The 27320-nt window shown below is 36.5% G+C and overlaps 3 protein-coding genes and 1 long non-coding RNA gene across 4 annotated transcripts; 3 read left to right on the forward strand and 1 right to left on the reverse strand.

The window, feature by feature from the left end:
• The first annotated feature begins 2144 nt into the window (after positions 1–2144).
• LOC104220197 (uncharacterized) lies at positions 2145–4543 on the forward strand. The gene is made up of 4 exons (XM_070168644.1): positions 2145–2458; positions 2554–2652; positions 2735–2902; positions 4155–4543. Exons 1-4 carry the CDS (start codon positions 2288–2290, stop codon positions 4185–4187), a joined length of 471 nt encoding a protein of 156 aa, XP_070024745.1. The 5' UTR covers positions 2145–2287; the 3' UTR covers positions 4188–4543.
• Positions 4544–5058: 515 nt separating this feature from the next.
• Positions 5059–5905, reverse strand: LOC104213895 (uncharacterized). Its single transcript, XR_707769.2, has 3 exons — positions 5747–5905; positions 5495–5669; positions 5059–5390 (listed from the first exon to the last, which is right to left on the reverse strand). It is a non-coding gene; the product is annotated as an uncharacterized lncRNA (long non-coding RNA).
• Positions 5906–23944: 18039 nt separating this feature from the next.
• Positions 23945–24385, forward strand: LOC138888524 (uncharacterized). The gene has a single exon (XM_070170398.1). It carries the CDS (start codon positions 23945–23947, stop codon positions 24383–24385), a length of 441 nt encoding a protein of 146 aa, XP_070026499.1.
• A 115-nt stretch (positions 24386–24500) lies between these two features.
• LOC138888525 (uncharacterized) lies at positions 24501–25542 on the forward strand. The gene is made up of 2 exons (XM_070170399.1): positions 24501–24609; positions 24788–25542. The coding sequence occupies exons 1-2, from the start codon at positions 24501–24503 to the stop codon at positions 25540–25542; spliced, it is 864 nt and encodes a 287-aa protein (XP_070026500.1).
• Positions 25543–27320: the final 1778 nt, after the last annotated feature.

Genomic DNA, 27320 nt, shown 5'->3' on the forward strand with positions numbered 1-27320 from the left:
TTTGGAATGGTTTGTTTGAAGGAATTTTAAAAACACAATATACTCACGTCTATTGGTCTTTGAAGTTTTGGATTGAATTTAATAATCGAGAATTATTGTGATAGGTATTAGCAGGTTGGATATTAAATTAAGATTTGGTTTGGACCAATTGGATCAATTTTGAATAAAAAATGTGTTCACAATTTTTTTGTGCAAGTATCTGGAGTTGTGAATAATTGATACCGAAGTTGTGACATAATTTGTATTAGAGCTTTATAAATGAGAATACATGCTTAATTTTTTTTTCTTTTTTTATATGGTTGATATTAATCACTAATGTATCAACACCAAATAGATAATGTACTCTAGAAAGGGATGTATAACAAAATGTGACTATGATTCATGTTTAGCTATAACAACATAATTCTCTTCAGTTTTCAAAGAATGATAATGACATACTATAGATAATAGGACATATGACGGTCATATTATCTAATTTCTGTTTCATATTTTTAATAAAGTAATAATTTCCTTCTATTAACTTTATAATTTAATTATAATCATCGAAATACCTAGATATACATTTAAGTATTTTTTATTGCTTTGTCTTCTTAATATTGCTCCCTTATATTTGTTTGAGGCACTAAATTTTAGCGGAAATTCATCTTCTTTAATTCCTTGGGCGAAGGTATAGATTTTAATTATTTTATTCCTTTTTCTAAAAGTTGTATAACTACAAAAGTGCCTTCTAGATCCCTATTAAATCTTTATTGTTAGGTTAACTCTTCTATGAAGCTTCTTGAAGTTTTTCTCTATTTTTATGAAGTTATTAGCATAATTTAAATATTTATATTAGTATAATTTAAATGTTCTTAAAGTTTTTTGTTATAGTCAACTCGCTCCTATTTTATTAAAAAATCTTTGGAGTACAAATTAATTAGAAGTATTATGCCGATACTATCGATATAATCTGTCATGCAAGAAAAGGCAATACCTGCAATAATATTATGAACTTTGCACCAAATATAATCATAAAACATTAATTTTGGGATGAAATGAGATAATTTATATTATCAAACAGAAAATTAAGACAAAAAGTTTACACACTTTTAAGATGACATAATTTGCCTCCTAGCATTTTCGTCGGGCAATGTGTATTATATCATGATTATTGATTTATAATTTATTGCTTTTGGTTAGAAAATAATTATACGATTTAAAAGTACTATTCTATTAAATGTTTAATACCAAGAATATTAATTTTAACTCATATTAGGTCTTTTAGAACATCAAATAATAATACCTCTGTGTGAATCATGTTTTGTTGTTAGTTAGATTTTAATTTTAAATTAAAAAATGTTAATGTTAAATTTTTGTACAAATGAAAAAAAGAAGAAGCAAAGAAGTGAAAACACGTTCTTCAAGAATTTCATGGGGAAGCTCTGTCTGTGTATAAATTACTCCATATTAAAGAGATAGTTGAATTGAAATATCTGGTCAAGGGAAGGTAACACATGGAAATAGGGTCTTGGAAATAGTAATACATAGTACAACAGGCATGGAAGAATCAACCATTGAAATAATAGCAAGCATATTGAATAAATAGTCAGATGGGCCACGTTTATTCCAAAGCTATGCATATCTTAAGAGTGATGAACAATGACATAAGAGAAGTACCATCAAAGAATGTAGTGCAGTTGATGAAACTGTTCTTCTTTTAATTAGAGATTTCGAGTTCGAGCCTTGAGTATGGAAAAATTCTTGGTAGAGAACGCTTCCCCCGAATGGGGCCCTATGCGGCGCGAATCCGGATATAGTTGGGCTCCAATGCGAGTACCGAATACCGAGTGAGAAATAAAAAAAAGACATAAGAAAAGGGCAATTTAGTCAAGGCACTCAAAAATTGATATAGTAGCTACAGTAAGAATCTTTTTTGACCAACCATACTAATCAATTGACAATGACCATAATACCCTCGTGAGGCCAAGCAGCATACAGTAGTAATTCTATATAGTAGTAATACCTCCACACCCTCTCTCCATATTATTTTCTCCCTAGTCCCTATATACAATTATCCAATATCAGATTTGTCTTGGATATATATGATGTATCACCACAAACTTTAGTAAAATTTTCAGCTTGAAGAAATATGACATAATTGAATTATTTTAACGGAGCCAATATTTCGATTATGCCTATTTCTTTAGGCTGAAATCTTTAATAAAGTTTACAAACTCGGATTACTTACCAATTCTACGTACACCCACAACCTCCTCACGTTTTGCCCCACATGCTTACTCCTACATAAATGTGCAAGCATTGCTTCTCCTCCCTCGAAACAAAAACTCCAATGTTCTTCATAACTAGCTTCAGAAAGGCAAAGATGATATTTCTACTAGAAATCAACTATAGGTTGAGCCACATTGCCACCATCGTTCTCAACGGTGGAGCAGATGATCACATGCCATACTTTTTTCAGGTTGGATTTATAAGTTCCTTAGAATTTCATTTTGTTTATGTGAAGGTCAAGTTGAGAAAATACTTTAGTTTCTACATTCTTTGTTTTTGTTTCAGCTGAAATGCCAAAACTGTGATGAATTGTCAAAAAGACCGTGTATCTATATGAATGACAGTGAGTACAACGGGCGTGACACAGTCAACCATGTCATAAAAGTAAAAAAAAAGAACTCCTAATTTTATCCTTCTTTAGATCCAACTTTGTTTCTCATCTCTCTAATTAGTTTCTCATATTCAGTACGAAGGGTGCAAGAAATATGGGACTGTGACATTGATTCCCGGATATGGGAGGCCGTTCACAGCAGAGTATTCAGCGAGCGGAGCTTGTGCTCCACTGATGCTCTTCGAATGCGATGAGATGACTCCTGAAGGATACGAGTTCAACGGCAGCTGGAAGCTAGCTACTGTTAGTTCCTCCTCCAATTTCATAACTTCCTATTCCACTAACTAATGTCCTTTTTTTAAGGAAAAATACATAGTTTACTCATTAACCTTGCACCCAAATCTATGTTACACACCTCTTGACCACGGGCAACCTTTTACACACCCAACCTTTTAAAAGTGTGTCAAATACACATTACTTTTTTCTTGACCAATTTTTCAAAACATGAGTAATTTCACGCTCCAATCAGATAGTGACACGTGTTACTATTTTTTATTTAAAAAATAAAACACTTAAACTTACAACTATACCCCTTAACCATTTTCTCCCTTTGATCTCTTTTTGTTCTCTGACTAATTATCCGTTGCCGTCGACAGCGCGAAGAATCAGAAATCTTGAGATAATATCAAGCTATATTATAACTTAAGACCAAAAGCCCACTTCAGAATTTGCTTTAATTCTGTGTCGAGATTTGAGTTCGCCGGAAGATGATTTAGGGAAGGAAAATAAAAGGCAAATTAAGAAGTGGGTTCACCAACACTATTAAATTTTCCTTCACACAAAGGTAATTTGAAGATTGAAGTGCCAAAACTAGAAGGTGATTTCCTAGTCTTGATTTTTTGAAGAACAGTTCGGCGGAAGGTCATTTAAAGAAATCCGCCTAAAACAACAGAAAGTACCATAGAAACAGACTCCAAAGTAAAACTAATTAACCGAACCGTGAAAATTACCATAGAACGAGACCCCAAAATTACTTCACCTGAAAACCCCAAAACTCCATAGCTACCGTCCCTTTTAATCGACCGCCGTGAAAAATAAAAAATATAACAGAAAATACCATAAAACCTTAAATGAGTACGATAAGGCACAAAGGTCAGATCATGCTTTGGAGAAGAAATGAGAGAGAAAGAGAACTTGCACTTGATTAACAGTCGGACAAAAATGAAGATGAAAAGAAGAAGAAGAAATTTTTCTAGAAAAATAAGAAATGAATAGAATTATGGGACCCACTAGTGCCATGTGTTAAAAATTGTGATACATGGCATTTAATTAAAGATCTGGACTGAAATTTAGAGGTTTTACGCGCTTACTTTGTTTGTTAGACACGCCTATGCTATCGGTCAAAAAGTAGTGTGTATTAGATATATTTTTAAAAGGTTGGGTGTGTAAAAGATTGCCCGTGGTCGAAAGGTGTGTAACAGGGATTTGGGTGTAAGGTTAATGGGTAAACTATGTATTTTGCCTTTTTTTAACCGTCAATGATGTTTTCATGTAGGACGTGAACAACAAAGTTCAAGGGAAAGCTTGATATGTATGGCAATAAGCCTAAGGTGGATTACACAAAGGGAAAGTTTATGATTCACCAAGCAAGAACATGTTTTAATCCCCTGTGTCTAGGAAAAATAACTTGCACCGTGTACAGATGTTGAATGGTTTGTTTAATTTGCTCGTTTAATGCAGTGTTGTAGGTTTTTTGGTTGCAACTATTTTGTGGTTTGAAAAAGTTGACCACGTACATCAATTGTGATTACATCGGAAGCAGAGATGGATCTAGGATTTAAGTTTTGTGAATTTAATCTTTAAGGTTTTTAGCATTGACCCAATTGTCTTTTTAAAGTTATGTGTTCATATATATTGCAATATTAATGAATTTTTACATATAAATCTACCTCCGCGTCAAAAGTATTGGTTCAGTTAAACCTGGTGCAAATACATTGCATCCGCCTCTGGTTGGAAGCTGGATCTATTGTGTTTTGCTTGAAACTAATGGAAAGAGGATTTTATCCCTTTATGAAAGGTGGCCTGATTTTTCTGATAATTGAAACCATACAGAACAAAAAGATTGTTCTATTTAACAGAGGAAATATGAGAAAGAACACTGATATTATACAAGAATTTCAATGTCAAGCAATATTTATGGTACCTGAAACTCAAAAAAATAAGACAATATAATACTAACTTCTCTCTGTTCTGTTGCAAAACATGTATCCTAGTTGGTGGCAAATTAATAAGATCAATCAATGATCACCAAAATACATAAAAGAGGGGTTCTGAGATGAATTTCTTAAAATTTATTAAGAAAAGAAAAGGACCTAAATTTAAGTTTATGCAGTTAACTACGTAAATTTAAATTAAGTTATAAATAAAAGCTGATTACTTTCATCGACTTCTCGCACGAACATGCTCTAAATTTCATAAAAGCATACGGAAAGGTAAATTTTACTTCATATGTAACAAACAAGTTCAGAGCAAAGTAAAAAAAGAAAAAACTTCGAACGCATGTTACCTAAGTTTTACTATGTAAAAGAAAGATAATTAGAGTTCTGTTAGGCGAAGCATTTTCGTCTTATTTGAACATAAAAGTGGTAATTTTCTCAATTAGCGACGTGGATTTCAGCCAAGTATACAAATTGGAGGTCCCTTCCTCAGCAGCCGTGCCCTTAAAAATTCTGACTTTGTTAGGTTCACCATTTTCCTTCTCTATGTTTCCTGTTACATTCTGCCGCAACGCCTGTTATTATTCCAAAAAAAAACTAATTAGATATATTGAATAAACTCATGGATTATGAAATATAACATGTTCTAGCTGCTAGGCTATAACATATATACTTATACCTCGAGTATTTTGCTTTGGTACTACGGATATTATGTTGGGATCCCAGGACATCAGATCATCTACGAGCAATTCAAGATGTGTCGGAGTTTTCATAGGAGTAATAAGTAGTTGGAGTTCTCGAGTTGGCGGAACCAGAATTTCTCGTGCATCTTCATAAATAAGGATGCTTTTATTCTGCAGAAACACAAAACAGATATTATATATGATGTAACAATAGTGGTGAAAAATATAGTCATGGAAAGAAAAATTACCTTCTCACAATGGATAACTAATATGAGACCCTTAGAATAGTTGAATTTCTTAACGAAATCCTGAAGATTATTATACCAAAATGTATCTACATCTCCAAAGTAAGATATAGATAGAGTTGAAAATCAGATCGGCCTCTTTCAGGCTATAAGGATTCATAGTTGAGAATGGCGTGTTGCAACCCACAAAACTGAATTCCATCAGATTTGGAGTGAGCATTTTGATTTGTCCAAATTCATCCAATGTAATAAACTGAATTTCTTGAGCTTTTCACTCGCAATCACTATATTTTTCATAGTATAACTGTATTGGGAAAAATTAAGTTTATATATGAAATTTATTATAAGATGACACGTCATGACACGTGGACCAGTCAAAGGAGGATAGGTAACAAGAATAATCAAAGAGACACGAGCTTCAACAGACATGAGTAGATTTTCAGGAAAAAGCAAGAGAGATAGACGCTCGAACTTCTTTATGATGGAAGGGAATGAATCTGATAGTAAATAAGGTATAGATACGTACTACTGTGCACTAAATACGGAAAACGTTAAGGAATCTGTATTAAATTAAATATGATTACTGATTGTAACGCTACAATAAATGCCATTAAATATCAATAATGACACTATTATGGTAAAAACAAAACGTATTACCTAGAAATAGCTATAAAAGAAGAAGATTGATCATTTGTAAGGACAAGAAATACTATTGGAAAACATTGATTTACTTTGCGTTCAACTATCATTTCTCAATTATTCTTATTTCTATTTGATTATCAGTAACTCGAGTTCTTCTAGCATAAGCTTTGACCGAAATCCCTATTTTTGGTTAAACAATAATATCTCCTTAATTCCAATTCCTTAAGGGATGACAACTTAGAGCATTGATGTTCAAACTGTTGATCCGTCATGATGCTAGCTTCCAAGCTGAGAATTTCGAGTGTCTTATAACCATCTATAATATCAATTTTGCAAGGCAGCAGTTCCACTTCACGTTTCTTCTGTTGCTTGTACAAAGGCACCCCTACATGTGCAAATTTTCGAAGATTTGGAGCCTAGATTTGCAGTTTTTCAAGTCCTTCACACTCCGATAGCTCTAAATTTTCTAGATTTACTAGGCCAAAAACATGCAGATTTCGTATTCCCCTGCAGCAATCTAATTTTAGATCCCTGATGAAAGGGCATGTACTAATTAATCTTTGCAATTTATTGGTGCTATTATCAATTTCAAAATTGCACCTCCATAGCGACAATTTAGTCAGCGTTTTACCTGCATAAATAGTATCAGGAACGTTATAGTAGAGCGCCCCTGAGTTAATTTCAAGCTCTCTGACATTATGTTTAATTGCCACGTTCATCCATCGATCTAAATGCCAAGCCAATTCTGGATGACGAAGCTGTCGAAGGATGAATGAATTGATGCTTAGGTTTTCCTTGACATAAGGCTCAAGGGAATCGTCGACGAATTTGACAAATTTCTCCAACGACCTGAAACTGTTGTGGCTGCACTGATTGAACATCAGGTCAGGTCTCAAAGTCCAAAGGCAATTCCATGTCTTGGACAAGACACAAGTTCGAGCTGCCTCTTTTAGGTTGTAACGGCCAACCCGACATATGATGTGATATATGATGTGCTCAGGCAACTTTGTTATTCTGTCCATCGTGGGTAAAAAAATATTCTTTGCAAGCTTTATTAGAAGTAAATGTAATCTATATTCCTACTTATTAGAAGAGGGAACACATGCACCTCTCCGTCAACGTGTCTGTTCTTTTAGGTTCGAGCTGCCTCTTTTAGGTTGTAGCGGCCAACCCGGCGTATGATGTGATATTGTAAAGACCCAATCGATCATTTTGAACTTTTGCACTTTGCTCGCCAGTTCTCGAGCATGACTTGCCTCGTGTGGTGTATTATGACTTATGTAAATCGTTGGTGTTGAGTTTCAGGTTAATCAGAATGAATTTGGAAGAACAGTCTCAGTTGAAAGCTTAAAATTTGAAAGGTTTGACCAAGATTTGACTTGTTTGTATTTGATCTTGGATTGGAATTTTTATAGTTTGGTTAGCTCCGTTAGGTGATTTGGGACATAGGAGCATGATCAGAATGCATGTTGGAAGTCAATGGAAGGTTTAGGCTTGAATAGGCGAAATTAAGATTTCGGCGTTTTTCGGTTGATAGGTGAGATTTTTATATAGAGGTCGGAATGAAATTCCGAGAGTTGCAGTAGCTTCGTTGTGTCATTTGGGATGTGTGTGCAAAACTTTAGGTCATTCGGACGAGATTTGATAAACTTTTTGATCGAAAGCAGAATTTAAGAGTTCTTGGAGTTCTTACGCTTGAATCTTATGTTAAATTGGTGATTTGATATTGTTGTAAGCGTTCCGAAGTTTGAACAAGTTTGAACGATGTCATGGGATGTGTTGGTACAATTGGTTTGAAGTTCCGGGAGTTCCAGGTATGTTCCGGAATGTTTTAGGCCGAAAATCATAGCTGTAGCTGGTCCAGAAGGGTTGCAGGCCTCGAAACCCACTCGTGCGGTCCGCACAAAATGAAGTGTGTCAGTGGTATGTGTTGTGCGAACCGCACAAAAAGAAGTGCGTCCGCGATAGGTACTGTGCGAACCGCACAAAATGTAGTGCGGCCGCAATGGGGAACATTTCAATGGTCCTACTTCGGAAGCTCATATCTTTTTATCTACAAGGAATTTTGAGATGAATCAAACAAAAATTGTAGATCTTTGAATCTAGTTTTTAGCAACATATTATAATAGACATTTGGACATTTGTAGCGAAAGTTATGGCCAAAATACTAAAGCCTGTCACTGCAGAAGAAAACCTGTGCGGCTGCAGTCGTTTTTGTGCGGACCGCACTGGTTTTGTGCGGACCGCACTGGTTTTGTGCGGACCGCGGTCGTTTTTGTGCGGTCCGCAGATGTGGAAATCCGTGAGGTACTCTATAAATACGAGGTTTTGGGTTTTATTTGATATTTTGACCTAGATAGCTCGGATTTTGGCGATTTTTCGAAGGATTTTCAAGAAATTTATCGAGGTAAGTGATTCTAACTCGATTTGGCTAGAGTACATGAATCTATCATTGAATTCATAATTTAATTCGTGATTTGGGATAGAATTTGGGAAGAAAATTTGTGAAATCTTCCAAAAATATAAAATGATAATTTGAAGGACCAAATGGTACCAGAATTGGATAATTTTGGTATGGTTAGACTTGTGAGGGTATGAGGATTCTGAAAATGTAAATTTTACCCGATTTCGATACGTGGGCCCGAGGCTCGATTTTTGGTAATTTCAGGAATTGTGTCATATTTTGATTGTTTTCGCTTGGGCTTTGTCCCCTTAGCATATTTTGACGTCCACGTTCTAGTTTTGGATAGATTCGACGCGTGTGGAGGCCGATTTGAGGGGCAAAGGCGTCTTGAGCTAGAGATTTAGCCGGTTCGAGGTGAGTAATGACTGTAAATGATGTTCTGAGGGTTTGAAACCCCGGATTGCACATCGTAGTGCTATATTGAGGTGAGGCACACGTTTGATGACGAGCGTGGGGTCATGCACTATTGGGAATTGTGACTTGGTCCGTCCCGATTGATGATTTTACTGCGTATTTGACTGAAACCTATTTTCTTTCATCATGCTTTCGGCTGATTGCCATATTTGGGCTTTGTGCCAACTATTTGAACTCTTCGGGGATTTTTATTACCATTTCCTCACTGTTTGACTTATTACTTGAACTCAGTCCCATTATTTTCCATTGTTTTACTACTCAACCAATTTTACTCAATTTTGAGACTTAAATGATATTTTAAATGATGTTTTGGGCTGAGAAATACTATTTTACTATTGCCCGAGGGGCTTGTGAGTATTTTTGACTGAGTAAGGCCGAGGGCCTAGTTGTGAGGAAACACTGATACTGATTGAGGCCGAGGGCCTGAGATATGTACGCCACGAGGTGGCTTGTTGATATTGTTTATGAGGCCGAGAGCCTGAGATATATACGCCACGAGGTGGCTTGACTGATATGAGGCCGAGGGCCTAGATTTGATGCCACGAGATGGCTTGATATTGCACTTGGGCCATAAGGGGCCCCTCCCGGAGTCTGTACACCCCCAGTGAGCACGGGTACCCATTGTGATGTGAGAGATAGCCCGGGGGACTGATATTGTTCTATGTGATAGCCCGAGGTGTTGTTATTGTTCTATGTGATTGCCCGAGGGGCTGGTACCGTTCTATGTGATTGCCCGGGGGGCTGGTATTGTTCTGAGATATTGCCCGAGGGGAAAAGTTGTTGATATTGTGCCTGTGGGGCGAACCTTTATTTATTTATCTTTCATATTTACTTGTCATTTTACCTGTTAAACTATGGTATTTGTGCCCGAGGGGTGAATTTCTGCGCTTCTCTGCACTAACTATTTTGCATTCATTTGCATAACCGTTGAAAAATCCATTTTCAAAGAAGTTTAGACTGAGGTAAGATATTGTAAGAGATTTTTACAGCTTCACTGCTTTCTTACTAGTTTTGAACTGCTTCTATACAGCATCTTGGTATGCTTTACGTGATTTCTTGCCTTTAGTCTTTATTTACATTTGTTACTCACTGAGTTGGAGTACTCACTTTACTCCCTGCACCTTGTGTGCATATTCAGATATTTATACACCCGGTAGCAGGTTTTGGCTGATCGGAGGCAGAGTCATTAGAGTTTAGCAAGGTAGCTGCCGGCGTTCGCAACACTGCTTTTCTCTCTCTTCATTTCAGTAGACTGTAATTGTACACCTCAGGTTTTCAGTTGTATTTATACCCTAATAGATGCTCGTGACTTGTGACACCCTGGTTATGGTTGTGTTGGGTTGTATATCTGCTACTCCTTATCATTAATTCATGATTAGACTGCTTTTATATTTGTTTAACTATTTTAAAAAGTGAATTGGGTTTAATTAGTTGGCCTTGTCTTCATGAGAGGCACCATCACGACGGGGTTCGGGGTTAGGGTTGTGACAAGTTGGTATTAGAGCCTAGGTTACATAGGTCTCACGAGTCATGAACAGGTTTAGTAGAGTCTCGCGGATCGGTACATAGACGTCTGTATTTATCCTCGAGAGGCTACAGAACCTTTAGGAAGAACTTCACATTCTTGAATTCTTATCTTGCGTCCTTGATTCAGCTTGAAAAGTAAACTTTTGAAACTCTTTCCACGCATTTGTATGCGCACATGAGCGCTCAGTATCAAATGTGCATCAATGGCTTGTAATTCCCCGATCGAGGGGCGAGATGTTATCTCGTGAGTTGATATTGGGCCAGTCTGGAGGACTTGAGGCCGGATTTTTGCCTATAGCTTGAGCACCGAGGTGGTGATTGTGTGAGCAAGTGTTTTTGAACTTATATACGCGGTATTGTCCCTATTAGTGGATGTGATGACTGAATAACTATGTGATGAGTATGTTGGTACTACAAGATGTATCCATATGATTTCGAAGCAATGAGAAAGTTCTGCGGGAGGATAGAAGAACTATTAGGTGCTTGAATTCTATCTCGATTCGAGGTATAGCCCCGAGTTATGGGCATGGGAAGGATCTTTTCATGTTTCCCAGTTGAGAGTGAAGTAAATTTCATGTTGCGGTATGAATTCAGACTCAGGAAGATTAACTTACTGCGTACAGTTTATGACGGTGGAAGGTATACATGAATGTTAGTTGGAGGCAAAGCAGGTGGGTTATCTCCTGCGAAGTGTTCTGAGGTTGTGCGATCCTTATGGGTCTGTTAGGAGATCTCATTGGCAAGTGAAAGATATGTGTTGCAAATTTAAATTGGGTCGCTTAAGAGAGTGGGTTTAACTGTTGCGAGAGTGAATGCGAGATTTGCTAAAGATTTAAAGTACTAGATGGTTTATGTTTTCACAAGCTTACAAAGGGATTTGAGTTTAATCTCACTATGGTATTACGGCAGCAAAAGAGTATATGCGTTATGAGTTATTGGGTGTGTGATGATCTATGGCTTCGAGCTAAGTGAGGGAGTCTGCTGTTGATTAGTTGATTGTATGGTTATGTGCTATGTTGATTCCAGTTTGAGGCGTGCTGGTGAATCAGTTATGGCTTGCAGAAATTGAGATCGAGGATGGCTCGAGTAAAGGAAATCTTTTTAACAAAGGTTGTAAGATGTTTCATAGGTGTGTGAGAATCACAGGATGTCTTGAGTTGTTATTGGCAAGAATGCTTGGTGCATAGAGCAGGAAGTTGCTTGGTTGTATCAGGATGAGGTTACATTCTGCGGTGTCGGAGTGCCAATGAGGCACGAGATGTTCGGTTTATTTGATCAGACTAATTGCAGTTTGAATAGAGTGAATGACTCTCGAGAATGGTTCTAATGTGTTCAAGATTCTACATGTAACAATTGGGTATTTAAAAGTCATATATGTGGTTAGGAACTGAGTTTTCATTTGGAAGATGTCAAGACTTGTGGTACTTTCTACATTAACTATGGGATTTTATATATTAGTATTAGGAAGGTAATGGTTCTAGATTCGCAGGAAGTCCCTTCGGGGTATGTATTTTGAATGTGGTGCTTTTGGAAACATTTAAGAGAGTACTCAGCGGCTTATGAGCCTTAGACAATGTAGTTTTATGCTTGGGTCTTGTGTGGTAAGTCTGGGTTGAGGAATTGTGGTGTTACAGCAAGAGGGGATATCAAGTTGAAGGTAAATCAGAAGGAAACTCGGATAGATGGGATAGCTGGGTAGTAGGCCAAATCGGTATGGTAAGGATATGATTAGTTTCTTGGGTGTGTACGGGGTAATGAGTTCCTATAGGTATTTCACGACAATGCTCTTAGGTTTTGATGGCTTGCGTAGCTTGGTCGAGTTAGAAGGATTCAGTCCTGGCTGGTATGATTTGTGCAAGGGAAACTCGGAGAGTTCTTGATGGTTTCTAACTCGATTGGAGATGTATATTTTCTATGGGCACAAGGAGCATGAGATGCATAGTGATTTTCTTCTAGATGGGATCAATGAAAAGTTCTTGACTAGTTGAGTACGTAGATGTTTGTGGCTCAGAAGGGAGATGAAGTTCTCATGTTATCCTAGGATGGTATGGTATATGCAGTATGTTGTGGAGGATTGAGATTTGCGTGTGTAAGGTTACGGTTCAGTTTTGAACGGAAAGTCATAAAATTCTTAGCCAGCACGGGCAGTTTCAGATTATTAGAGAAATGAACTTCAGATGATTAGGGGGATGATCTCCAGATGATTAAGGAAATGGTATTGCTAAATGGGAGTGATTTGACGAGGGTATATGTTTCAGAAAAGGCAATGTGATTAAGTTGATGGTACTTTGGTAGAATTGCGACACTTTATTGTTAGATCGACTGCTGATATTCGAATTTGCTTGGTGACACAAGGGAATTTTAGAATATCTTTCGTGGAATGATTGGGTATTCGAGGTGCGGTAATTCGGACGACGGAATTGGGATCGGGTGTGTTGAGTCATATGCCATATGGGCTTAGAGTCAGGGAAGTTCTCACATTTAGGCTATATTGTAATTGTGAGTCGTGTGTATCGACACTGTTTAGTGATTATTTGGGGTTTGGTAACTCGAGCGGATCTTTCGTTGCTTGGTATGTTAGATTTTGGATGTGATATTGGGTTTAGACTAGTTGTCTCCGTGTTGTGTCATTTTGGACTATTGCGCTAAGGCGGCGTTGTTGGCTATGTCGAAAATGCCACGGATTGAGTGGCGAGGTTCGACATATTATGTCCTATTGAAGTGGTTTTATATTTCGAAGACCCAGCGGACGGTTGGGAAGAATTGTCTTTCTTATGTGGGCTTTCGTGATAAATGTCAGTACAGAGGCTCCTACCATTGATTCGGTTCCGGTGGTGAGGGACTTTTTTTTGGATGTGTTTCTTGTGGCCGGGCATGTTGCCGGGCAAGGTTATTGATTTTGGTATTGATTTAATGCCGGACACCGTATCATATGGCACCGATAGAGTTAGAGGATTTGAAGGAACAACCTCAGGATTTCCTTGATGAGGAGTTTATTCGCAGGCCAATGTGGATGCGTGTTCTAACTTGAGATGGCTTGGCTGGCTCCGAATTGTATTGCTGAGAGAGGTGTTGTGATTTTTCAGTTATATGCACCTCGGGTGCGGTTCTATTGGGGTTTCATAGTGAAAGTTGAGCGGGAAGAGAAATTGGGTATTACTCGGTGAATGGTGTATGGGTTATGTCCTTTTCGGGTTTGTGTGATGTAGGTTATTTGCTCTATCGTGGGTATGATGATTTGCTTTGGTTCTAGACATCAAATTGTGCGTGGTTGTTTATTTCGAGCATAGTGACTTGAGGTGGTTCATGTAGAGCAGTGTTGGATTGGATCACGCATCGCAACGAAGTTATGTGGAGGTATGACCTTGCGGGTTAGATTTGTGTGTTTTGTTTCTACGATGCGAGACAAGTTTTCAGGCTTGTGTTGTGGTGGTACTAGTGAGCTTGAGGTACAGCTCTTTCAGTTGAGTTATTTTCATGATTGGAGTTATGTTCGGACTATTGCTTATTGGTGCGCGTATTATGCAAGTGGTGTCTTAGGCCTATACAGATGTGTCATGTCACCAGAGCAGTGTGTTGGATTAGAGGAGATCGTTGGGATCATTAATGAATACGAACGGGTTCGATTCCAGCATATTGGAAGGAGAATATCGAGCTTCGGCTCAGAAATTTGCTGTGGTATTTGCCAAAGGAGAACTGGCTTCATGAATGGTTGATCTGAGAAATGGTTATGGTTTATTGTGTGTTTCATTTATCGTTGGAAGTATATGAAAGTGTTGGAATGAGACTTTAGTTTATAAGAGGTTTTCTACCGGTATTCGGTTGTTGTAGGCAGCTACTGTGAATAGAAGTTATCACTACGAGCGTTTGAGTTACGTGGTTTATCATGTAATTGCACCTGAGGTTGCAAGTATGGGTTATTACAGCTGGTTCGGGCTTATTCTCAAGATAGATGTGAGACTCTGATCTTGTGGATGATTTCGGAAGTGGAAATGGGGTTCTACGGTTTATGGGCTAGGTTGGATTGTGAAATTTTAGTTGCATTATGTTATCTGACCTATATGAGATAGGGTGACACGGGATCACCCCCGGGTATATGCATGGTAAAGTTATTCAGCAATTGGTTGGCTTCTAGAACAACTCAGGGGACGTTCGAGGACGAACGTGTGTTTAAGTGGGGGAGAATGTAACGACCCGACCGGTCGTTTTGAGCTTTTGCACTTTGCTAGCCAGTTCTCAGGCATGACTTGCCCCGTATGGTGTATTATGACTTATGTAAATCGTTGGTGTTGGGTTTCAGGTTAATCAGAATGAATTTGGAAGAACAGTCTCAGTTGAAAGCTTAAAATTTGAAAGGTTTGACCAAGATTTGACTTGTTCGTATTTGATCTCGGATTGGAATTTTTATGGTTTGGTTAGCTCCGTTAGGTGATTTGGGACTTAGGAGCGTGATTGGAATGCATGTTGGAAGTCCGTGGAAGGTTTAGGCTTGAATTGGTAAAATTGAGATTTCAGTGTTTTCTAGTTGATAGGTGAGATTTTGATATAGAGGTCGGAATGAAATTCCGAGAGTTTCTGTAGCTTCGTTGTGTCATTTGGGATGTGTGTGCAAAATTTCAAGTCATTCAGACGAGATTTGATAGACTTTTTGATCGAAAACATAATTTAAGAGTTTTTGGAGTTCTTAGGCTTGAATCCTATGTTAAATTGGTGATTGGATGTTGTTGTGAGCGTTCCGAAGTTTTGAACAAATTTGAACGATGTCATGGGATGTGTTAGTACAATTGGTTTGAAGTTCCGAGAGTTCCGGGTAGGTTACGGGATGTTTTAGGACGAAAATCATAGCTATAGCAGGTCCAGAAGAGTTGCAGGCCTTGGAACCCACCCGCGCGGTCCGCACAAAATGAAGTGCGTCCGCGGTATGTGCTGAGCGGACCGCATAAAAAGAAGTGCGTCCGCGATAGGTGCTGCGTGGACCATACAAAATGCAGTGCGGCCGCGGTGGGGAACATTTCACTGGTCCTACTTCGGAAGCTCATATCTTTTTATTTACAAGTAATTGTGGGATGATTCAATAACGAAAGCTGTAGATCATTGAATCTAGTTGTCAGAGACATATTATAATAGGCATTTGGACATCTGTAGCGAAAGTTATGGCCAAAATACTAAAGCTTATCACTGCAGATGAAAACCTGTGCGGCCGCAGTCGTTTTTGTGCAGACCGCACTGGTTTTGTGCGGACCACGGTCGTTTTTGTGTAGTACGCCGAGGTGGAAATCCGTGGGGTACTCTATAAATACGAGGTTTTGGGTTTTATTTGATATTTTGACCTAGAGAGCTCGTATTTTGGCGATTTTTCGAAGGTTTTTCAAGAAATTCATCGGGGTAAGTGATTCTAACTCAGATTTGGCTAGAGTACATGAATCTATCATTGAATTCGTCATTTAATTCGTGATCTAGGATGGATTTTGGGATGAAAATTTGTGGAATCTTCCAAAAATATAAAATGATAATTTGAAGGACCAAATGGTACCGAAATTGGATAATTTTGGTATGGTTAGACTCGCGAGAGTATGAGGATTCTGAAAATGTAAATTTTACCCGATTTCGAGACGTGGGCATGGGGTTCGGGTTTGGGTAATTTTGGGAATTGTGTCATATTTTGATTGTTTTCGCTTGGGCTTTATTCCCTTAGCATATTTTGACGTCCACGTTCTGATTTTGGATAGATTCGACTTGCGTGGAGGCCGATTTGAGGGACAATGGCGTCGCGAGCTAGAGATTTAGCCGGTTCGAGGTGAGTAATAATTGTAAATGATATTTTGAGGGTTTGAACCCCCAGATTGTACATCGTAGTGTTATATTGAGGTGAGGCACATGTTTGATGACGAGCGTGGGGTCGTGCATTATTGGGGATTGTGACTTGGTCCGTCCCGATTGATGATTTTACCGCGTATTTGACTGAAGCTTATTTGCTTTCATCATACTTTGGGATTATTGTCATATTTGGGCTTCGTGCCAACTATTTGAACTCTTCGGGGATTTTTATTACCATTTCCTCACTGTTTGACTTATTACTTGAACTCAGTCCCGTTATTTTTCCACTGTTTTACTACTCAACTAATTTTACTCAATTTTGAGACTTAAATGATATTTTAAATGATATTTTGGGTTGAGAAATACTGTTTTACTATTACCCGAGGGGCTTGTAAGTATTTTTGACTTAGTAAGGCCGATGGCCTAGTTGTGAGGAAACACTGATACTGATTGAGGCCGAGGGCCTAGGTTTGATACCACGAGATGGCTTGATATTGCGCTTGGGCCGTAAGGGCCCCCTCCCAGAGTCTGTATACCCCCAGTGAGCACGGGTACCCATTGTGATGTGAGAGATAGCCCGAGGTGCTGATATCGTTCTATGTGATAGCCCGATGAGCTAATAATTTCTATGTGATTCCCCGAAGGGCTGGTACCGTTCTATGTGATTGCCCGAGGGGCTGGTATTGTTCTGAGATATTGCCCGAGGGGCGTTATTATTGTCATTATGCCCGATGGGCGAACGTTTATTTGTTTATCTGTCATTTTACCTATTAAACTATGGTATTTGTGCCCGAGGGGCAAATTTCTGTGCTTCTCTGCACTAACTATTTTGCATTCATTTGCGTAACCGTTGAAAAAGCCATTTTCAAAAAAGTTTAAATTGAGATAAGATATTTTAAGATATTTTTACAACTTCACTGCTTTCTTACTGGTTTTGAACTGCTTCTATATAGCATCTTGGTATGCTTTACGTGATTTCTTACCTTTAGTATTTATTTACATTTGTTACTCACTGAGTTGGAGTACTCACTTTACTCCATGTACCTTGTATGCAGATTCAGGTATTTTTACACCCGGTAGCGGGTTTTGGCTGATCGGAGGCAGAGTCATCAGAGTTTAGCAACGTAGCAGCTGGCGTTCGCAGCACTGCTTTTCTCTCTCTTCATTTCAGTAGACTGTAATTGTACACTCCAGGCTTTCAGTTGTATTTATACCCTAGTAGATGCTCGTGACTAGTGACACCCCGGTTAGGGCTATGTTGGGTTGTATATCCGCTACTCATTATCATTAATTTATGATTAAACTGGTTTTATATTTGTTTAACTGTTTTAAAAAGTGAATTGGGTTTAATTGGCTGGCCTTGTCTTCATGAGATGCGCCATCACGACCAGATTCAGGGTTAGGGTCATGATAGATATATGATGTGCTCAGGCAACTTTGTTATTCTGTCCATGACATCAGTTGTTTCCTCCATCGTAAGTAAAAAAATATTCTTTGCAAGCTTTATTAGAAGTAAAGGTAATCTATATTCCTACTTATTAGAAGAGGGAACACAGGCACCTCTCCGTCAACGTGTCTGTTCTTTTGAATTTTTTAATTTGTCTTGGGGTATTTATGTAATTTCAGTAATTTACAGCTCAACCTTATTGCTGACCTTTTCTGCCGTTGGCCAACGCATGGACTCCCAATTGATCAAAGCTAAAAACTCAATTCAGAACTGGTTAGAAGCATCCACTCCCAAAATAAAAATAACGAACAAAGGAAAGAGGACAACATCAATTATCCCAAAATCTAGTAGATCTCACCTAATAATTCAACGGAATTTGAGCAACGCATACCACAAAGAGCAGGTTTTTTTTATTTATGCTTTTCTGTTCTACTTTTTGTTCTTCTGCAAAAGGATTAGATCTTTGGGGTTTTGGCTTGATTAGCAATCTTTTCTTCAGCTTAGAAGAGGGAACATTGGTACCTCTCCGTCAACATGTCTGTTCTTTTGAATTTTCTAATTTGTCTTGGGTTATTTTCGTAATTTTAATAATTTACAGCTCAACCTTATTGCTTACCTTTTCTGTCGTTGGCCAACGCGTGCACTCCCAATTGATCAAAGCTAAAAACTCAATTCAGAACTTGTTAAAAGCATTCACTCCCAAAATAAAAATAACGAACAAAGGAAAGAGGACAACATCAATTGTCCCAAAATCTAGCATATCTCACCTAATAATTCAACGCAATTTGAGCAATCAGCTTTTTCGATTCACGCATACCACAAAGAGCAGGTTTTTTATTTTATATATGCTTTTCTGTTCTACTTTTTGTTCTTCTGCAAAAAGATAAGATCTTTGGGGTTTTGGCTTGATTAGCAATCTTTTCTTCAGTTTAGTCTTAAGATTCGTTTCAGAAAGGTGAAAATAAACTGAGGTTGAGTTCTGATTTGTTATCTATTTTTGTTAATTTGTTTATTTTGGATTTCTTATGCGAATTCTAAGTTCTCTTTAGTTTATTTTATTTTGCTACTTCCCTGATCTGTGTACTACGAGGCTTCATCTCCGCTCTTCATCTGGTAAGAATTTGCATTTTAGAGAAAAAATCTGTTTGACTTTCCCTATTTCAAATTTACATACTTGTCGATGCTCTGAATAAATGAGTTTTTGCTGCTTCGTTGGAACTGAAGAAAGGGGAGAAATTTACAACGGTTCTTACTTTGAATTTTAGGATTTTTTACGGGAATTTATTGTGAAATTTGGTGTGGATTTAAGAATTTTTACGAAAAATTTATTCTGGAAATTGGTATGTCGAAATTGTTTTAATTATTCTTTGTGCCGGGGGGGGGGGATAGTTACGTTCTAAAGATTCTGTGTGTTGAAGATTTTTTGGTATTTGCATCGAAATAGTGTGTTTGAATTTCTAATTTTTGGTACAATTTTTTCAACTTTAGTGGTAACGCACTGCTTTGGGCAAACCTTTATATCTAAGTTTTCAATAATTAAGCTTTATTTGGACGAAATACATTCTCAACATGATCAAACACAACGATATCTTAGTATAGTGCAAGTGCTACTTATGCTGTTTTCAAAGTATAGTCTACAACAGGTTAGATTTTCTTTTATGCCTTTGTAAGAAATAATTATATTTGGAATGCAGAGTTGCACAAAGAAAGTTAAGAGAGTGCGACACCAAGTTATCTTTGTTTGTTGAATGATTATAAGCATAAGTATATTAATCTGCATAATCTTTTGTTACCAAGGAATGTCAATTAAAAGCATTTTGCTACCTCTTGCCTTTTCGTATACAAGTATGCTAAACTTTGCTGAGTAGGCTAGCTGTGATATAACAATCCACCTACAGATATTTCTCATTGCTTTTCATGGGATTTCATCTGGCTTTATTCTGCTCTGTGAATATCAGTACTTCTGTTAATATCAATACTTCTATTGACTTCCGTATCTTCTCCTTTGCTTCTCGATTTCTCTCGATGGTTTTAATTTTTTGTCAATAATACTTCAGGTGAAACTCACTCCATTATTGTACCGACTATTCTTTTTATTTACTTTGCTTCATATTTCCTCAGCAGCATAAGAGAAGAAGTTGCAAATAGATCACATCTTCAAACGATCAACTTAGAGTATGTTTTTTTAATTTATTTATGCATTTCTGTTCTACTTTTTGTTCTTGTGCAAAAAGATCAGATCTTTGTGGTTTTTGCTTGATTAACAATTTTTTCTTCAGTTTAGTCTTAAGATTCAAAGGTGAAAACAAACTAAGGTTGGGTGTTGATTTGTTCTCTATTTTTATTAATTTGTTTATTTTGGATTTCTTATGTGAATTCTAAGTTCTCTTTAGTTTTTTTTATTTTGCTGCTATCTACTTTCTTTAAAAGAATTGGTCTTTAGAAGACTGAACCCCAATAGATTGTTATATTTCTATTATTTACCACTAGAATGAACAACAAAATTTGTTACTTAGGGTCCGCTGACGCCTTTTCTGATTTGAATGATATAAATGCAGTCATCTTGTGGTAATAAAATTGTGAAAAAAATATCTTCCGTCCAAAGAAACAAACGGCCATATGCAGAACATACAAACTCTGACAAGAATGTCAGAAGACGTGATATCTATGGGCAAATATTGTCTGATAAAAAAGAGGCAATGTTACTACAACACCGCACCAAAGAACTTGAGTGACAAAAATGGAATAGTTCCATAAAATCGGCAGTTGATCCAGATGAAAGAGTAATGTATCAACGTCACCCTATGATTCGAAAACATAATGCTCTTATCATAAGAGAGGCTTCTTCCGCTGACGATGAAGGTTAGACTGAATTATTACTTTTTATTTACGTTATGTTAATGTAGCAGCAGACAGATAAATATTCATATTTTACTAAGTAATTATTTTATAAGCATTTGCTTGAATATATTAAATGTAAAATGTCTTTCATATTTGTCGCAGTTGGCAGCATCCATGTGTTAATACTTCCTCAAGTTCTTTTGATAAAGGAAAAAATGCTGCTCATGCGTTTTCTGTATTTGAAAGAGGTAAAGCTAGAACGTCTATGAACATCTTTGTTAGTACGTCACGGCTTAGGTGTACATCTAAATTGTGACAATGTGTGCCTAGGATCAACATCGCGCACATCTAAGGGACAACAAAATGTGTTCCCTACTGCCACAAGCAAAGGTTAGTATTTCTTTTACGCTAGAGTAACACTATTCATTAGTAGAATATTTTTCATGTCTTTTTTTAAAAAATACTTATAACATACAGGTCATACCTTGACCAAAGTAATCCATAAGAAAAATAATGACAAAGATGCGGATTATGCACAATTAAAACATGTTCCAAATTGTAAATTTTGCAATGCAAAAAGGTTTCAATATGAATCTCCTGGATTTTGTTATGGCAGCGGGTGAGTTAAGTTAGTTTCGTATGAGCTGCCTAATGAATTATCAGATTTGTATAAAGGCAACACTGCAGAAGCTAAGCCCTTTCGAACCTACATTAGAACATACAATAATATGTTTGCCTTTACTTCACTTGGTGTAACCAATAATAAAGATTTGGCAAGGAGATATTATGGTATATATACGTTTCGAGTTCAGGGACAAATGTATCATTTTATACCTGATTTACTTCCTTCTGATAAAAAAGGAAGAATATGCAGTTATACTTTTACGATAAGGAAAATGAATTGGCTAATAGAATGGCTTGTTCAAGTAATATCAATGAATCAATTATAAAGAAACTTATGCATGTGCTCTCAATTAATTCATATTTCATTTTTTAAGAATCTTTGACAAATGTTCCGATACTATTTGATTATTATATCGCGCTTAAATGTGAACCAAAGTTAGATCAACGTGTATATAATCTACCAAATACAACATAGGTGGCTGGAATATGGGTACATGATAATGTTGCCGATACTATTTCTACACCTCATATTCGTATATACACATGTAGTGACAAGACTCAGTCAGTAAAGTATTATTATGGATGTTATGACCCATTACAATACCCGTTATTATTTTCATACGGTCAAAATGGATGGCATTGTAGTATTAAAAAGATCGCACGAAGAGATCAGCGTTATTGTAAATATGAAGAATTACCAAGTGTAAATAACATGTGTTCCATTGATGGATTTCTTGATATGGAAGCTCAGACTATGGAAAAAGTAAAACGAAAAAGAGAGACGGTTTCTTGCCGTGAGTATTATTGTTACAAATTCCAGATAAGAGAGGATGAAAAAATGAAGTCTTACATTGTAGAAGATTATTTCAACAATTCATAGTAGATGTGTTCATAAGGCTAGAAACACAAATATTAGATTTTTATTTTTTTAATCAAGATTTGTTTCGAATAGATGTGCTACAAGGACTTATTGATTTTTTAAGACTTGGTGAAAAGGAAGCTTCCAAGATTGGCAAGAAAACATTCCTCCCTGTTACTTTTATAGGAGGGCCAAGAGATATGCGTCAACGATATATGGATGCTATTGCATTAGTGCAACGTTTTGAAAAACCTGATATTCTTTTAACTATGACATGCAATCCGTCTTGGCCAGAAATAAACAACACTTGTTATCAACGGATGAACTCAAAATAGACCTGATGTAGTATCACGAGTATTCAGAGCAAAAGTAGAAGAATTAAAAGCAGATATCTTGAAAAGAAAAATCATTGGAAAAGTTGTTGCTTTTATGTATACTATAGAATTTTAAAACGTGGTCTTATGCATGCTCATTTTCTTATCATACTTAGTGATGAATACAAATTATTAACACCTGAATCTTATGATAAGTTTGTTTGCGCTGAGTTGCCTGATCGTAATACCAATAAGCACCTTTATTCACGCGTGCTTCAACATATGATGCAAGGACCGTGTGGTGATTTAAATCCTACAAATTCATGTATGGGGAAAAGAGGGTTTTGTCAATTTGATTATCCAAAAGATTTTGCTGAGCAAACATCAAAAGGAAAGAATTCTTATCCAATTTATAGAAGACGAAACACATGCGAACTTGTACATATAAGGGAATAATATTTGGACAATTCATGGGTTGTCCCATACAACCCTTACTTACTTCGTAAGTTTGATTGTCATATGAATATTGAAGTTTGTTCTGATATTAAAGTTTAAAATATATTTACAAATACATTTGCAAATGACATGATAAAACTGTTTTTTCTATACATAACAATGAAGAAATAGATGAAATAAAAGAATATCGATCTGCTAGATGGGTAACACCCCCTGAAGCGGCATGGCGGTAATTTGGTTTTCCTATTAGTGAAATGACTCAGAGTGTTTTTCATCTTCAATTACATTTAGAAGGGCAACAATTTGTTTCTTTTAAAAGTAGTGAAACTGTTAATAGAATTCTCAATAATCCGATGATTAGAAAAACTATGTTGACTGAATTTTTTGCTATGAATGCAACTGATGAACATGCTATAGCTATGCAATTATTGTATAAGGAATTTCCGGAACATTTTGTATGGTCTCCAGGATATAGAACGTGGACATGTCAGCAAAAACGTAACGTAATCGGACGTGTTGTAACATGCCACCCAACAGAAGGAGAGATGTATTATCTCAGGTTATTATTAATGAACATGAGAGGACCTAAATCATATGAAGATCTTCGCACTGTTAACGAGGTGCCTTGTAGTACATTTAGAGAATCAGCAGAAAAAGAGGATTATTATACTGTAACAATAGTCTAATTGAATGTCTGTCGGAGGCTGTAAGTTATCAAATGTCATATAGCTTGAGATGTTTATTTGCCACACTGTTAGTATATTGTAATCTTACTAATCCAAAAATATTATGGGAAATGTTTCAAGATTCAATGTCCGAAGACTTTAAACATTTCTCTGATTTTAAAGTTGTTCGGCACAAGGTTTTAAGCCATATCAATGATATCTTACACTCTATGGGACACGACATAAATGAGTATAAGCTTATTCTAGAGAAGATTAGAGCTTCTCAAACTACAAAGGATGCAAAGGATGTTCATTTTGAAAGAAATATAATTGTTAGTGAACAAGACTTGCTCTTACCGAAAAGATTGAATGTTCAACAATTACGCGCATATAATATAATAATTGACAGAGTATTTTCTGGAAAACAAGGAGCTTTCTTCATCGATGGTCCTGGAGGAACAAGTAAAACTTTTTTATATCGTGCATTATTGGCAACTATCCGATCTCAACGATTTATAGCTTTAGCAACTGTAACTTCTGGTATGGAAGCTTTTATCCTTCCAAGAGGATGAACTGCTCATTCACGGTTCAAAATGCCTATTGATATAAATGATAATTTTCGCTGCAACATTAATAAACAAAGTTCACTCGCACGTCTAATTAGAGATGCAAAATTAATTGTATGGGATGAAGCATCAATGGCAAAAAAAGAATATGATTGAAGCTCTTGATGCACTTTTGAGAGATATTATAGACATCGATACAATGTTTGGTGGTAAAGTAGTTGTATTTAGAGGTGACTTTAGACAAACTCTACCAGTTGTTCAAAATGAAAAAAAAAGATTTTATTCATGAAAGCTTATTGTATTCTGAAATCTGGAATAAACTTGAGAAATTATACCTATCTAAAAATATGCGCGCAAGAATATATCCTTCTTTTTGTGAATATTTACTTCAAATTGGAAATGGAACAGAAAGAACTAAATGTGAAGACAAAATAGAGATTCCTGATTCTTTTGTTATTCCTTTTACGACTGAAGCAAAATCTTTAGATGCACTGTTTAGTGTAACGTATCCTGATTTGCATGCATTTTCTCCCGATTCATCCATGATAGCCTCTCGTGTTATTTTAACAACGAAGAATGACTTTGTAACCGAAATAAATAATATGTTAATCACTAAATTCCCAGAAAGGTCTAAAACATTTGTTGCAATAGATGAAACTATTGAACCGAATGATCAAAGCCAGTTTGAAGATTTTCTACATAGTTTAGATCCTCCTGGTTTACCGCCTTATAAGTTAACTCTAAATCCTTGTGAAGGTTTATGCAACGGCACACGGTTAACATGCTGTGACTTTAGAACACATGTCATAAGTGCTAAAATTGAAAGTGGTGATTTCAAAAGTACATATGTATTTATTCCGAGAATACCATTGTTAACATCACAAGATGAAAAAATACCTCTTCAATTTAAGAGAACACAATTTCCCCTACGCTTGTGCTTTGCTATGGCCATAAACAAAGCTCAAGGTCAAACATTAGATTTTGTTGGAATTTACTTACATGAACCTGTTTTTTCTCATGGTCAACTTTATGTTGCTTTATCAAGAGCGAAAAGTTCAAACTGTGTTAAAATACTGATTCACCCATCTACAACAGACAGTAATGATGACCATTCAACATATAATGTGGTTTATGACGAAATTATTCAGAAAGCTTTCTCGTAAGAAACCTAATGATCTTTAGCTCAACAATGAAAAAAGCAAGTTTTTAACTCCGCTTGTGTTTCAGTTACACTACTGCACCACAGCCGGTCCCAAGCCCGGAAGAAAGAGGAGGGTTCACTGTCTATCTATACTTTGCAATTTTAAAATGCAAGATGATTCCACCTATGTTTCAGTTATACTACTGCACCACAGTCGGTTCCAAGCCCGGAAAAAGGAGGAGGGTTCACTGTCTATCTATACTTTGCAATTTTAAAATGAAGGATGATTATTGAAGCAACATATATTGGATCTTCCAAAATCAATAAGGTATATATGCTTTAAGGTTCTTGCGAGTTACTTTATTACAAAAAATTTTCTCATTGTATGCGCCTTTAGTCGAAGTTATTTCTTTTATGAATCTTTATTTACACCACAAAAATTTTGAGATGGACCATATAGTTCGCATGTGAGGCATTGTCTCACAAGCAAATTATTTATTTGAACATGACACATGCATAACAACTACCAAACATGTTACAGTGCCCGTAGGTTCAATTACGATATGACTTTTCAATTACTACAAATGATTTTCTTTAATCCTTCATTTTCGATTTCTTGCTCACTATTTGATATTTGTATAGGGACCTGATTAAATTCGTCTTAGCGCCAAAAAGTGTTATATTGGGAGTAAACTCTGTTGTTATTGACCGGTCTAGCTCCAATACTCCCTCCTAGGGGACTCGCAAATGTTTGTCTCCATTTTGCTTACAAAAATATCAAAATTTAGCTCTTTTCAGTTATGTAAAATCTGGAGTTATCTTGGATGTACCTTTTGTTTAAAACTTCTCATCACGTAAATTTGTGCCTGCAAAACTCCAGAGTTAGGATGCTGCTATACACCATACAGTTCTTATATTACTTCTTCCTGCTTTTATCAGAACCAAATAAGTAGTAGCAACAAACCTTCATGTCAATTGCTCGAAATCTCTATGAAGCAAATCACGATTGACATGACTTCGTATGCAGTGGTGAGATTTGACTTCTTATCTAAGAGTTTATATTATATAAATCTCAATATTTAATATTTGATGCAAGGACATGACTATTAAACCAAATTAAAATTAGAATGGGGCATTATTTGATAGCTACTGCCTCTTTTTCTCTCGAACATGCTGCCATTATGGGGCATTATTTGACAGTACTGTGTGGCTTTCTCTATAAGCTTGCTGTTATTCTTCTATATTCCTTCTTCTCTAGGTACACAGTTTTCTTTACTTTTATTTTGGTTCTCACAGATGAATTTACGTCCTTGTTGTACTTTCTATTTATTTATTTTTTAAATAATTGTAGTATCTTAAGTTGCTTTTCAGTGTCTTATCTAGGAGGTTTCTTTGTGAATTACTTGATGGCGAAATTTATCAACTGAGCCACCTAGAAAAAACATTATGTTTGTTTTGCTCTTTTTTAGACTGTTGGTTTACACTTAGTTTGACGAGGGTTTTTTATAGTCTTGTGAACACTTTTTCAGTATCATAGCTTTCCCGTTTGCAAGGACTGAATGTATTCTCGCTTTCTTCATGATGCAGCAAGCCCCTCCGAAAAGCTTATGACGTAACCTTCAAGGACAGTCCGACGCTAGATATACTTTAAAGGTAATGCAGTTTTTGAAACGTCTAGCTTGTAACCATAGATTGGACGAAGACCCCATCTTCTACGCACAAAATTGATGAACACCACAAAGTCTTATAATAGATTGAGGTGACAAACATCACATAATTTTGAATGTGTCTATATATATC

Source organism: Nicotiana sylvestris, chromosome 3 (genome assembly GCF_000393655.2).
Source record: "Nicotiana sylvestris chromosome 3, ASM39365v2, whole genome shotgun sequence".
Classification (NCBI taxonomy): domain Eukaryota; kingdom Viridiplantae; phylum Streptophyta; class Magnoliopsida; order Solanales; family Solanaceae; genus Nicotiana; species Nicotiana sylvestris.

What these genes read in the sequence shown, in the direction of transcription:
- LOC104220197 (XM_070168644.1), top strand. Translation starts at nt 2,288, where the DNA reads ATGTGCAAGCATTGCTTCTCCTCCCTCGAAACAAAAACTCCAATGTTC. An exon ending in ACATGCCATACTTTTTTCAG is followed by an intron (nt 2,459 to 2,553) that starts GTTGGATTTATA and finishes TTTTTGTTTCAG; the next exon opens with CTGAAATGCCAAAACTGTGA. An exon ending in GCAGCTGGAAGCTAGCTACT is followed by an intron (nt 2,903 to 4,154) that starts GTTAGTTCCTCC and finishes GTTTTCATGTAG; the next exon opens with GACGTGAACAACAAAGTTCA.
- LOC138888524 (XM_070170398.1), top strand. Translation starts at nt 23,945, where the DNA reads ATGTTTCAAGATTCAATGTCCGAAGACTTTAAACATTTCTCTGATTTT.
- LOC138888525 (XM_070170399.1), top strand. Translation starts at nt 24,501, where the DNA reads ATGAAGCATCAATGGCAAAAAAAGAATATGATTGAAGCTCTTGATGCA. An exon ending in TAAAGTAGTTGTATTTAGAG is followed by an intron (nt 24,610 to 24,787) that starts GTGACTTTAGAC and finishes GAAATGGAACAG; the next exon opens with AAAGAACTAAATGTGAAGAC.